The sequence below is a fragment of the Acanthochromis polyacanthus genome, chromosome 12, assembly GCF_021347895.1.
Source record: "Acanthochromis polyacanthus isolate Apoly-LR-REF ecotype Palm Island chromosome 12, KAUST_Apoly_ChrSc, whole genome shotgun sequence".
Lineage (NCBI taxonomy): Eukaryota > Metazoa > Chordata > Actinopteri > Pomacentridae > Acanthochromis > Acanthochromis polyacanthus.
Genome location: NC_067124.1, coordinates 27442287 through 27454858, shown reverse-complemented (window position 1 = coordinate 27454858; position 12572 = coordinate 27442287). Strand labels below are relative to the sequence as shown.

General features: G+C 41.3%; 2 protein-coding genes across 4 annotated transcripts; one reads left to right on the top strand and one right to left on the bottom strand.

Moving 5' to 3' along the window:
- Positions 1-1180: 1180 nt before the first annotated feature.
- LOC110954865 (uncharacterized) lies at positions 1181-4595 on the bottom strand. Of its 3 annotated transcripts, none has more exons than XM_051957035.1 (6): positions 4472-4595; positions 3617-3714; positions 2676-3179; positions 2224-2389; positions 1749-1978; positions 1181-1578 (listed from the first exon to the last, which is right to left on the bottom strand). In XM_051957035.1, the coding sequence occupies exons 3-6, from the start codon at positions 3135-3137 to the stop codon at positions 1438-1440; spliced, it is 999 nt and encodes a 332-aa protein (XP_051812995.1). In that variant the 5' UTR covers positions 3138-3179; positions 3617-3714; positions 4472-4595; the 3' UTR covers positions 1181-1437. The 3 variants fall into 3 exon arrangements, with proteins under 3 accessions (XP_051812995.1, XP_051812997.1, XP_022055291.1); XM_051957037.1 differs by having other exon boundaries at positions 4398-4530; XM_022199599.2 differs by lacking the exon at positions 4472-4595 and having other exon boundaries at positions 3617-4434.
- On the top strand, positions 4577-12572 carry pbx2 (pre-B-cell leukemia homeobox 2). Its single transcript, XM_022199598.2, has 8 exons — positions 4577-4818; positions 5472-5545; positions 7344-7588; positions 8413-8603; positions 9108-9243; positions 9417-9558; positions 9857-9951; positions 11793-12572. Exons 1-8 carry the CDS (start codon positions 4577-4579, stop codon positions 11871-11873), a joined length of 1206 nt encoding a protein of 401 aa, XP_022055290.1. The 3' UTR covers positions 11874-12572.

The window sequence follows — 12572 nt, the reverse complement described above, 5'->3', positions numbered from 1 at the left end:
TTTCTGTGAAAAACGATTTTAAGGAGGCTGTTTGTGGAATTATGACCAAGCACAATAATGATGAGAGCAACAGAACAGGTTTATTCATCCTTGTAAATGTTCCTTTTGTATGATGGAATTTTGGACAAACTGATAAAGCCAAATTTCTCAACTGCGCATTTGTTTTATTTTATGGAGGAGAATTATTACCTGCATACAGTCAAGCACTATGTGGCTTTGGAGCTATTGCCTCCTTCCCACTAACGCCCCGCCATGTTTAATCAATATATCTACTGCACAGATAAGGAGAACAATAGAGATCAGCAGACCGCCTCCTCCACATCAAGAACCTGCACGCACACAGCAGCCATTCAACAGCTCATTGCAAATAAAATAATTCAACAAAATACAAGGTTTCCCTATAACAAAGCATATCTACTAATCCTATTCATTAGGAAAAATAAAGCCTAACTAGAAGTAAACTTCTCTTCAGGAACGTCCCTTAAGTCACATTAAAAAATCCGTTGCTCAAACATTAGCGTTTTTGCTACAACTTTAAAGGGGAACTTCGGTTTTTTTTCAACCTGGGGTCTGTTTTCATTTGTCATTTCATACATGTGAGTGATGGAGAAATGAATTTTCGACATAGCTCCAGTATTTAGCCAGGCAGGCAGCTTCGCAGCTCAGCTAGCAGCTTAGCTAGTGAAAAGTATGGGGCAACTTGCCCCCCTGCGTCAAAGTCCGCCCTAACGTGCTTTTTTCCCCACACTGACCGGCTCGGATAGTCTCAATGAGTGTCCCACAACATACTAGAGATGAGAAGTGAACGAAAACTTCCACATTACCTGGCGATCGCTCTTTGTTGTGGTCTGTATCCAAATCTCAGGAGGCTAGAAAGCAAATCTCATTCCGAAATCGCGCGATAGTTCACGAGATCGCGCTAGAGCTCGCGCCAAAACACCAGTTATGGAACGAGATTTGCTTTCTAGTGTCCTGAGATTTGGATACAGACTACAACAAAGAGCGATCGCCAGTTAATGTGGAGGTTTTCGCTCACTTCTCATCTCTAGTATGTTGTGGGACACTCGTTGAGACTATCCAAGCCGGTCAGTGTGGGGACAAAAGCACGTTAGGGCGTACTTTGATGTGGGGGGGGCAAGTTGCCCCATACTTTTCGCTAGCTGAGCTGCTAGCTGAGCTGCTAGCTGAGCTGCTAAGCTGCCTGCCTGGCTAAATACTGGAGCTATGTCGAAAATTCATTTCTCCATCACTCACATGTATGAAATGACATATGAAAACAGACCCCAGGTTGAAAAAAAACGAAGTTCCCCTTTAACACTGATCAACACTATCAAGATGGATGACAGTTCCCTAAACAACAAATAGGAAGTTAAAGCAAAAAGGCTACAATACTGGCTGGCTCCAACAGTAGCCCCCATAGTTTCTTGTTTTTCCATCTCAGGTTTGCAGCAAGCGTGGTAGTTCAGTCCTCTGCTCGTCCATGCGTCCCCCCTGAACCCTCAGGAGGAGGGAGAAGAAGTCCTCGTCGTCCATGGGACCTGGAGCCCTGCTGCGCTGGTCCTCCAGCCGGCCCTGGGCCTGTTGCGAAATGAAAAATGGGAAAGTAAAAATCTGAACTGATGTCTACAACTGTACACTGAAGTGGGCATTTCACTAAAGTTTGCAGGATGTCTTTTGTGCACTTCTAAGAAACAAAGCTGACAACGCCTTAAATCATAAAAAAAACACACTGAGTACTGGTTTCTTACTTGTGTGGTGAGAATCATATTATAAAGATCCTCTTTAGGCACAGGAACTGGTGCAGGCTTTTTCACAAAAGACAGTTGTTTTATGCTGCCTCTGAAACTTCTGGCTTTTGGTTTTGGTGGTGGAGACCGTTCGAGCTGCGCCCTCTGATCATCCAGCCGGCGGGCCTGTGCAGTGGCCACCAGCTCAAAAAACTCCTCTTTCTGCAGCGAAGTCATGGAGGAAAAGACGACTGAGAAGAAAATGAGAGAAAACAGCTTTAATGGTTACATAGGAGGAGACTTTAAGTGGTCAGTGGTCAAGGAAAGACATGGAAACATGGAGTTTCAAAACATTCCTGAGTCACAGAGAATGGATAGTTTCATGTTTCTCCTGTTTCATCAACATGAGTCAGCATCATGACATGGAAACAAATGCAACAACGTTCATCACACTAATGCTGCAAAACAGACTTCGGCCCTCTCAAAGCGCTCTCACCTCTGTTGGCTGGTTTGGTGGTGTTGGGCTCGGAGTGGCACCTCCTCCGCCTCATCCCGCTCTCCATCCTGAAGGAGCAGCGTTGATCATTGAGCCGTCTGCCCTCCTGAAGGGTGCAAAGCAGCTCGTACAGTGCCTCTGGAAAGTCAGGGGTTAACCGGTGAGCCTGAGAAAACACAGGTAGGTGGCAGACAAAGAATGAGGGAGAGAGGAAAGGTTTCTGAGTGAGTGGCACAGACTGTTTGTTGGCAAAGCAAAAGACTTCACTCAGCTCCTACGTACTCCCACATGCTCTGGAATAAAATGATACCCACTGTTTTTCCACCACGAGACTACACGGGGGCTGGTTGGTTAGGTTGAGCACATTATAAACACTTTGTACACTATGTGACCTGGAGAGAAAATACCAGGACACTAAATAAGGCTAAATTGAAATAAAACATTTTCTCAACCTTTTTTGCATCCTCCTCTTGGTTCGGCCCTCCTTCAGGTTGTTCCTCAGAAGAGTTTAACCTCCTTATGTCCACTTGAGGGTCATTTTCTGTGGCATTTTCATACTCTGTGTCACTGGGTCTCTCTGCTTTTTCTTTAATCATCATGACTTCATGTGTCTGTACTTCACCCTCACTATCATTTCTGTTCTGTCCATTATTTGTGTCCTCTGGTTTATCCTCTTTGGTATTGTCTTCCTCTGTGTCGTTCTGTTGTTTCACCAAGCTTTGCTCTTTTAAATTCAATTGACTTGCTACATCTTCTGGATTCTCATCGTCCCCTGTCTCTTTGAGAGCAGATTCTTCATTGCAGCTCTGTATGGTAGCATTCGAGCAGCTTGCTGCCTCTTTTTCAGTGACAGTTTCAGTTATGTCTCCGTCTTCAGTGATGACGAGAGCCTCCAGCAGCTCCTCTTCAGCCATTTCAACTTTGGTCTCTGTGTGATCCGTTAATCAAGTCAAACCCTGACAAGAAGATAAACATGAGCAGGGGCTGGGTCAAAGATCCTATTGTTTCACTGTAAATACATCCATAGAAAATAGCAAACAGCTCTAAAATTGTTTGTCGTAGACATGTGTTAACAGACGTAAAGACTACAACAGAGCAGCTGTGTTTTTCTTCCTTAGAAATATATGAGAAACCAGTTTGGCAGGTTCTAGCACGTTGGCTACAGATGTTTAAGCTGAAAATCCAACAATAAGTCATATATTCCTGTTAGCTGTATGACAACAAAGATGTGTGACTGTAATCAGAGCAGATGTCCACTTCTTGCTGCTGATTGATGACTTTTAATTGCCAGAAATGTTACTCTAATTCTTGTTGACAGATAGATCCCCACGTCATTATCCCAACAAACGTTACTTTGTCTACCACACATAGTAAACGTAAATTTCACTCTTACCTTTATTTGTCGGACTTTTGTCTCCTCAAAACATCATCTTTTGAAGTCACCCCAGACTGAGCGCAGCATTTTTGACTTGCCACTTCTCTTGTCAATATCTTTATGAAGAAAAAAACAGATCTGCTATGAAGAGTTTCACATGCCGACGTGACAAGCTCTCGCTCTTTCTGTCTGCCTTGCTACCTTCTCTCTCTCGTCTCCTCTCTTCCTGTTCCTCTTACCACAGCCCACCCCTATTTATTTTGCCCACATCTGACAAGTCAGGTTATCATGAAATACCACTTTCAAAAGCAAAATGAGCGCATGGTATGCATTAGTCCAAGTGTGTTTTCCAAGCAAAGGTTTTATAGACTGAGGCAAACTTAAAGCTGTCAGAGCAGCTTGAGGCAGCTGCTTTTTAACTGCTGTTCACTTGATTATGTCAGACTCAACTGCAGCATGTTGAAACAGGCGCACAGTTCTTCTGACACTGCTGTGGTTTTAGCACACATCCTGTTGACTTGTATCTAAAACGAGAAGTAGACTCAGACAAGTGAGAGAAGCTGTCCGAGTGAGATTATCAAGTTTAAAAAAGGAGAAAGAATAAAAAAGTGGCTTCTTTAATCTGTCTCTGTTGATGCTTGAAACCAGGTTTAGTAAAGCGGGATGTCAATAATAATAAAGTTATTTAGTTGACTCTTATTTCTTTGTTATGCACACACACACACCCAGACACACACACACACTTCTGCTTTCTGAAAATGCAGGCTGTGCAGATGTTTTGTTGCTGTGGTTACTTAACTCAGTAGTGTTGCTCCACTGGTGCCACAGAGAGGCTTTGTCTGTCACATGCTGAACTGTTTGCATGCCTTGTACCTTGTCCTGACAGTCGCTAGGGGCCCCTGCTCTGTCTTGGATCAAGCCGCGTTGTGTCTGTGAGCGCAGTTGGGCAGCAGTCGTCGCCACTGTGCGTCGCTGAAGATGTTGCAGCAGCAGCCTCTGACGGGCAATGGGCCATCCAACGGCCGGGGACTCGGCGTGAGTGGTCACCCCGGGATGCATGCGCTTAACTCGGTTCATCAACCTTCCCAGCACCGGTCCGACGGAGGGGAGTCGGGCCTCGAGGGCACAGAGAACGGACATGAAACCCGCAGAGATATTGGTGACATACTGCAGCAAATCATGACCATCACCGACCAAAGTTTGGACGAGGCACAAGCAAAGTTAGTGACAACTTTGTTTTTTCCCTACTATTTTTAAAATTCTTGACGTTACAACAGTTTTTTGTTTTGCTGCTTTGTCGATTCAGTCTCGCTGTGACAAAGTTTCCTGAACTTCAGTCTATTGTTTAGATTATTTAGCCAGAGGCTAACTAATTAGCCGGATAGCTAACGAAAATAAAGTCGCCTGTATTATGACTTCTGATTAAAATCCATATGTTCTTACCTTAGTAAATGCTAATTGTTTCGTTCCTGTTATTGACAATATTTTTGTAGCGGCGATTGTTTTCAATGTAGCCATTGTTAGCTTGCTAAGCTAAGCTACGGCTAACTAGCTAATGCTACAATTGACAGCTAACTGACACCGCTAATTTATACCTTAAAACAATAATTTCCTGCGTGTGTCAAATTTTAATTTTATCATATGCAAATGAAAATATGACAAAACGTACTGGCTATTGAATACAGGGAGCTTTCCTCTCTTCGTCTCGTAGTTAGCCAGAAGCTAACGCTTGCTAGATTAGCCTAGCTCAAGCTAGTCACATAATTAGTGTTTTTGTTTTGGTTAATTTGCATGCTGCTGTCACTTTGCCTCTGTGTGCACTTAGCTTGTTGTGCTAGCCTACAAGTCATGCTGTTTTCTTTATGTACTGCAGGAAACATGCACTTAACTGTCACCGGATGAAACCTGCGTTGTTCAGCGTTTTGTGCGAGATCAAAGAAAAAACTGGTACGTTAGCACTGTTTCCAAGAGTTTTGATGTGGTCTCCATTAGCCAGCAGTGCATTCATTTGAGTGTGCAGTGGGTTCTTGCAACTTTATTAGAACGTGTTGACATTGTGTCATCAGATGCCAATAAAACCATAAACAAGCTGCATGGCACACATACAGAAACACACACGAGATGTGGTCGTCAGTAACTCATTGTACTGACTTGCTCAGAGAAAACTAACACAGACAGTTTTAATGATAAATGCTCTTCAGTATATAATTGGAGATGGTAACATCTAGACAAAAACAACCATACAGTATAGTTTCTACAGTCCAAAATAGGTCATTTCATCACAGATGGCCGATCTGGTTGATATCCACATCAAACTGCATGGTATCACTTCAGTGTCGACATCTCAGTGTGTGCATTTGCAATAGTTGCATTGCTGAAAGTGCGATAAGAAACGAGACTGTCTGAAACATATCCTGCTGCTGCTTTTTGTGTCGCCTTGTCACAGCTCTTGTTTTCTATGACAAATCTACAAGAGAAGCCTGTCAAATGGAACACCATTCATTCAAATTTAACGCATCTTGGATACACTTTTTTTTAAACTTAATTCACAAAACGCACAGTTGCTCTGCACAACAAAATGAATAAGGAATACAAACACTGAAAAAGAAGATTTGGTTGCAAAAGAATGCAATTTGGTTGCATGGAAATATTTTGGTCACAGACTTGCCATTGTTGCCATTACACAAGGCAACACAACTAATGCGTTTGACCATTTAAATTAGCAGCATAAAGCTGTGTCTTACCAAATCAAAGCCAGGTTTGAATGCCATCTAAAGCAGAACAAACTTTACTATTTTCTAGTGGTCCACCATATGAGAAAGGTTCCAAATGTGTTTTTCTGCCTTTTTTAAGTGTATTTTTGATGCATATGCACACCCCTAAAAAACACCATGGCTATTGAATGAGTAATTCTTTCCAAGTGGAGTTTTTAACCCATTTGGTAAAAATTGCTGTATTTTTTTCATATTACAATATATATGAGTAAAAATCAGCTAAGGAGTAATAATGTGTAACAAATCATCTAGACATTCAAATTCTTTTATTGATTAATCAAAGGACATTTTATTACACTTTGATGATTGCCTTAACAATAGAAACATATGAAAAGACAGTAAACTAGGCACGTTTTTGACAAGTTTCCAAAATTACCCTCATTTATGTTACTTTTGTATGTTACTTTTGACGGAAAAAAGTTCACTTTTTTTCGGTCAAAAAGTAACATACATAAGCGTAATTTTGGAAATTTGATAGGCCATTTGTCAAAAACGTGCCTAGTTTACTGTCTTTTCATATGTTTCTATTTTTAAGGCAATCATCAAAGTGTAATAAAATGTCCTTTGATTAATCAATAAAAGAATTTAAATGTCTAGATGATTTGTTACACATTATTTACTCCTTAGCAGATTTTTACTCGTATCTCAAAAAAACTGAATGTGCAACCTTAATGGCAAGCAAAAGCATCCTTACAGTCATAGCATTCATTAATGGGACAGTAGGAGAGGATTATGAATGTTTTTGCTGGGGGATTTTTTATTTTACTGCACAAAACAGTTGCTGAAGAAAGTGGATAATAAATGCGTCTTTAGTAAATTTTTGTTACGGATTGCATTAGCTGAATGTTTGAACAAAAGTGAACAGGAAACTAGAATTCATCCATTGTACAGGCTCCAGTCCAAGTGGATGGGAGGTTGAGGGTCTTGTGTAGACACTTGAGCTATATCACAGTTGTTTATTGTCTTGACAGGCCTGTCAATGAGAAACACGCAGGAGGAGGAGCCTCAGGACCCTCAGCTGGTGCGACTGGACAACATGCTACTGGCGGAGGGCGTCGCAGGGCCGGAGAAGGGCGGCGGTGCTGCTGCTGCTGTGTCTGCTGCTACCAGCTCAGGAGGGATGTCACCCGACAGCTCACTCGAGCACTCCGACTACAAAAGCAAGTTGAGCCAGATTCGCAGTATCTACCACACTGAGCTGGAGAAGTATGAGCAGGTACCGTGTCGCAACAGCGGATGAGTGCTGACATTGCCTGTACACGCTTGCTTCTACTGCAGCTTCCCGCCAGGAGCGTAATAATTGGCATGTTAGGTCTAGTGTTCTCATCGCATAGCTTTGCTTTTATGGGGAAAACATTTTTTGTTCATTTGTGTCAGCTATAAACACCACAAAAGATGCCGTAATAGAGTAAAAATCTGCACTGAAGTCCTATTTTGGACTTTAGATCTCTTGTAAATACACTCATGAGAGCCATGAATATGTATTTCTTACAGCACAAACTAAAACCTTTCACCGGTTGTTAAAATGGCCTGTTACATTTGCTGCACAGGTGTAGAAACTCTTATTCTATAATGTTTTATGTAAGAGTTGATTTACGAGTCTCTCAAATGCTACATTTACCAGCAAGATGAAAACAATTACGCGAAACACAGTTCTGATTAATAGAGGTTTGTAGTGTATATTCAGAGGTGTTTCTATTATTTGCCCCTATCATTTATGTAAATGGAGAGGATGTAATAATTAGAAATGCTTCAACAGTATGACCTTAGTAATCTAATTGCATTTACACATTTGCATTTTTGTTAGTTTTTGACCAGAGCAATAACATTAATAACAAATACTAATACTTAATAATACTATAATTCACAGAATGTCATAATGTGACGTTGCATTTCTTTCTCTGTTAAAACAAGAACATTAAAGTTGACAATAATCTGAACATACATGATAAATATCAAAGTCATAGAAAACCGGACCCATAGCTTTATTTGGTTGCTCATTTCTGCTGTTCACTGTCCTCCTATGTTCTCCTCACCCAGGCGTGCACTGAGTTCACCACTCATGTAATGAACCTGCTGAGGGAGCAGTCGCGCACACGGCCCGTGACTCCGAGGGAGATCGAGCGCATGGTGGCCATAATCCACCGCAAGTTCAGCTCCATCCAGACTCAGCTGAAGCAGAGCACTTGTGAAGCCGTCATGATCCTGAGGTCTCGCTTCCTTGATGCCAGGTGGGCAAAGAATTGTCGTAGTTTTTCGACTGTAAAGATGTTAAAGTGTATCTTCTGAGTGATGAATACTCACCTGCTTTGACTGCAGTTCTGCAAAAGTACCATCTTGTCCCTATCTGGAGGATGACAGCTACATTGTGATAACTGTTTGAATGGTTTCAAATTGTGACAAACATCACAGCAAATATAATTCAGATTAATCAACAGGTCCACTAGTTATTTGTTAAAATAGTTCCTAATTTGACGGGTGTTGTTTTTGTTTCAATTATAAATCAAGAATGAAAATATACTGATGCATCTAATTTACCATTTTAAAACTCCTAGGATCAGTATTCTTATTTCTTGGTAAAATGTGTGTAATAAATACACATTTTAGCAGCGGATTTGACTACCATTGGCAATTTAAGTCTGTACGTGTGAGTGTACAGAAGGGGCACAGGAACTCTGAGCAAATGGTAACTGTGAAAAAAAATCAGTATTCATCACCTGTCTTTGTGTCATCAGGCGCAAGAGACGCAACTTCAGCAAACAGGCCACAGAGGTCCTGAATGAGTACTTCTACTCCCACCTCTCCAACCCCTATCCCAGTGAAGAAGCCAAAGAGGAACTTGCCAAACAGTGTGGAATCACCGTCTCTCAGGTAGCTCACTGAGCGTACTTGTGGCAACAAACAGCAAGGATGTGTTACTGGATGCTTTTAATGTTCTGACAGCATCAAAGACATTCATTGCTAGCAGTAAAATAGCAGCTGACCTTTGTAGGTCATTGTAAATCTTCTTCTCCACGTTTTAAATATATATGTATATTTTCCAGGTCTCCAACTGGTTTGGCAACAAGAGAATCCGCTACAAGAAAAACATTGGCAAGTTCCAAGAGGAAGCCAACCTCTATGCCATGAAGACAGCCCTCGGGGCCAGACAGGGCGATGATTCCCCGCACACTCCCAACTCCACAGGTATTAGAAGACAATGACACCAGTTATATGCAGCTACTCACCTTGAGGCAGTGAAATAAATTGCTACACCTGTCTTTGCCTCAGTGTCTGGCCGTCTGGTAGTTGTGAGTCACTCTGACGAGCTGTCTACACAGACGACGACTTAGCAATTGTCTATAAAATGTCAGATAATTGTAAATTACAACTTGCCAGCTGATTGACGTGTACATTAGCTAAAGCACAGACTGCTAATATTATCGAAAACACGCCTACTACAAGTGATTGATGAGGTTTCTCTACTGTTTCTGTTTTTCTTCAGGCTCGGGGTCCTTCTCCTTGTCTGGGTCAGCTGACCTGTTCCTCGGGGTTCCACCTGTGAACGGCGAGCAGTCTGCTTACCAAATGGGAGTGCAGGTACTTTATACCATTATTGAGTTGTTACACACATGTGTAAATGATGAGGGTGGTGATATTTTACTTTCTGTCTGCAAAGATCAAAACCAACAAGTACAGTATTCGTTGCCAAAGCTTGATATGTTGTTCCTCTTGTGTCATAGACCTGAACTGGTATATTTCTATATGAGTCTAAGCGATACAGACAAGGTGGAAAAATCAGGAAGTATTTACAGATTTAGGTGTTTTCATTATATTTGTTAACAATAGAAAAAATGTACAGTAACTCATCCTTTAATAAATACCACTTATTGCATGTTCCAGGAACTTAATTTTGCCTTTAATAACAGGCTGAAAGGGAAATAATTACAATTCTTGCAACAATTTGTAGACACACAACTTAAGTTTTTAGATTGAATTCCTTTCAAACAAACTTTGTTTTCTATTAATTAAAAAAGTCAAGAAAATCAGCTTTTAAACCTGCTTAAGAAAGGGCATCCTCACAGTTTAGCAGTGCCAACCGTATCATGTCAGCGTAATGCAGTTATGTTAGACTTTTTATTGGTGTGGATGGTTACTGGAAGGTCACAAATTTAGGAATCACAACCAGTTCCCTCCATACATACTTGTGCTTTAAGCCGCCAGTACCCGCTTTATACAATGCAGACTGCACCTGAATGCCAGAGTTTCACACAGAGTTGCACTGTAATACCACTAAATGCTGGTGTGTGATGTTTTACTTTCAGTGTCTGTGAGAAAGCGAGCATCCGTTAGGGTGAGCGTGACGTGAATTTTGTGATCTTTCCAAGTTCACAAGACATCCACATGCAGCCCATATTTAACTGTGCTACAAGGGCAGTAGTGTACATGCATTAATGTGAATTTACTGCACACAAAGACTGTAATAGTGCTGCTTTTGCCTCACAAGTTCATGACGTGTAACCAAACACCATTCATGTCCAGTGTGCTGCGTCACACCATGTCGACTTGGTTGCACACAAACGTCAATACAGCTGTGTTTCTGCCTCCGCTGCTGCCTTGAAGGGGCAACAACAATCCCCCCCCTGTTTCCGTCTCTTTATCTTGAACATATAATGGCAAGGCAAAATACAGGCAGTTGTACAGCTTCAACACGCTGCATGAAGGGGGTAGTGTTTCCATTAAGAACTTGAACTTTGAACGAAGAACCATGGTGTTCAAATGCATATCCTCAAAATGAACACTATTTGGACAAAACAAAGCCAAATAGTGTGCATTGTGATGGATTGCCTGTCTTATATTAGTGTCAGGTCTTTATGAATAGATTTTGTCAGCTGAGAGTGCCGTGTATATTAGTTTGAGTCGGTCATCAAGAAGTAATAGATGACCAAAACCCTGAAGCAAACGGTGTCATGGAGCATTTTAAAGAGCAAGCAGCTCAAAGATAGACACCAGGTCTGAATGCAGAAATCAAGGTGAGAGTGTTTCAGTTTTTGCTTTATGTTGACGTGTTTTTAGCATCCTGACACACACACAGTGTACACAAAAGCTAACGCTAGCTGGTTTAGGCTAACATATTGAACTGGGTGGTATTCAAAACGTTAGAGAGCTACTGTTACTAAGACTTAATCTGTTAAAATATATCGTTTTGTCCATTGAAATGTTGTGTGTGCAGCATTTGTTGTTGTTTTTAATTTGCTATTTTTTTGGTATCAAGAATTGTGGGAATTTATTGGTGTTTGTTTCAGCAAACAGATGTCTGAGTGTTAGTGATCAAGAGGTTCAAGTCAGAGATGATGCTAAAAAAAATAGCACAGACATGAGTCACACATTGTCATCTAACACCCTCGTCTTTGTTTCTTCTTTTACTTTCGATATTGCAGGCTAATGGAAGCTGGCAGGGTCGAAACTCGCCGCCATCTGGCACTTCTCCCCACAGCGACCACTCGGAAAACTCTGACTGATGGCCCTCCCCACTGGCACAGAACGACAGCGACGGAAAGATTGACGACGGTGAAGACAGAAAGAATGATATCACACTTCCCACCTGGCTGCAGTTGTAATTTTTTTGTATGTTGTTCATTTGGTTTGGTTATTTTTAAATGTACGTTACGTTTCTCCTTTTCTTACCGCTCGGTGTCCCTCATTATTACGTTTGTATGATTAGCTGGGTGCGCAGATGGTAGCGTGATCGTGTGTGTGAGTGTGTCGTGTGCATGCAGGTGTGGTTTTATTATTGGGATTGTAGGGTTTGTTTTCCACTACTTTTGACATGTTACTGAGATGTGTTTGTGGTTGGGGGCGGGGGGATGGGAGGGACTGCATTATCATTGTTTTTAGCACTCTATATCATTATTATTATTATTAATATTATTGCTTTTATTATTAGCACTGCAACTGTTTTTCTTTTTAACAGCTCAGAAAGAGAGAATGCATTTAGTGAATGAGAGGGCAATAGAGAAAAATCCAAAGACTTTGTGTGTTTGTTTCTCTGTTTGGTTTTTGTTTTTCTACTGGGCTTATGTGTCCCTGTAAAATGAATGAGGCGTGTCTGAGTCCATATTAATGGTTTGAGTGATTATATCAACAGTGCTGTCTTTTTTTCTGTACAGTGAAACTGTATTCTCTCTACCTCTTTTACAATAAAGACTCTGTATTCACAA

Coding starts and splice junctions, on each gene's coding strand:
- LOC110954865 (XM_051957035.1), bottom strand. CDS start 3,137: ATGGCTGAAGAGGAGCTGCTGGAGGCTCTCGTCATCACTGAAGACGGA. Junction 2,390..2,675: donor AAGAGGAGGATGCAAAAAAG/GTTGAGAAAATG, acceptor GTGTTTTCTCAG/GCTCACCGGTTAACCCCTGA. Junction 1,579..1,748: donor ATATGATTCTCACCACACAA/GTAAGAAACCAG, acceptor ATTTCGCAACAG/GCCCAGGGCCGGCTGGAGGA.
- pbx2 (XM_022199598.2), top strand. CDS start 4,577: ATGTTGCAGCAGCAGCCTCTGACGGGCAATGGGCCATCCAACGGCCGG. Junction 8,604..9,107: donor TCTCGCTTCCTTGATGCCAG/GTGGGCAAAGAA, acceptor TTGTGTCATCAG/GCGCAAGAGACGCAACTTCA. Junction 9,244..9,416: donor GTGGAATCACCGTCTCTCAG/GTAGCTCACTGA, acceptor TATATTTTCCAG/GTCTCCAACTGGTTTGGCAA.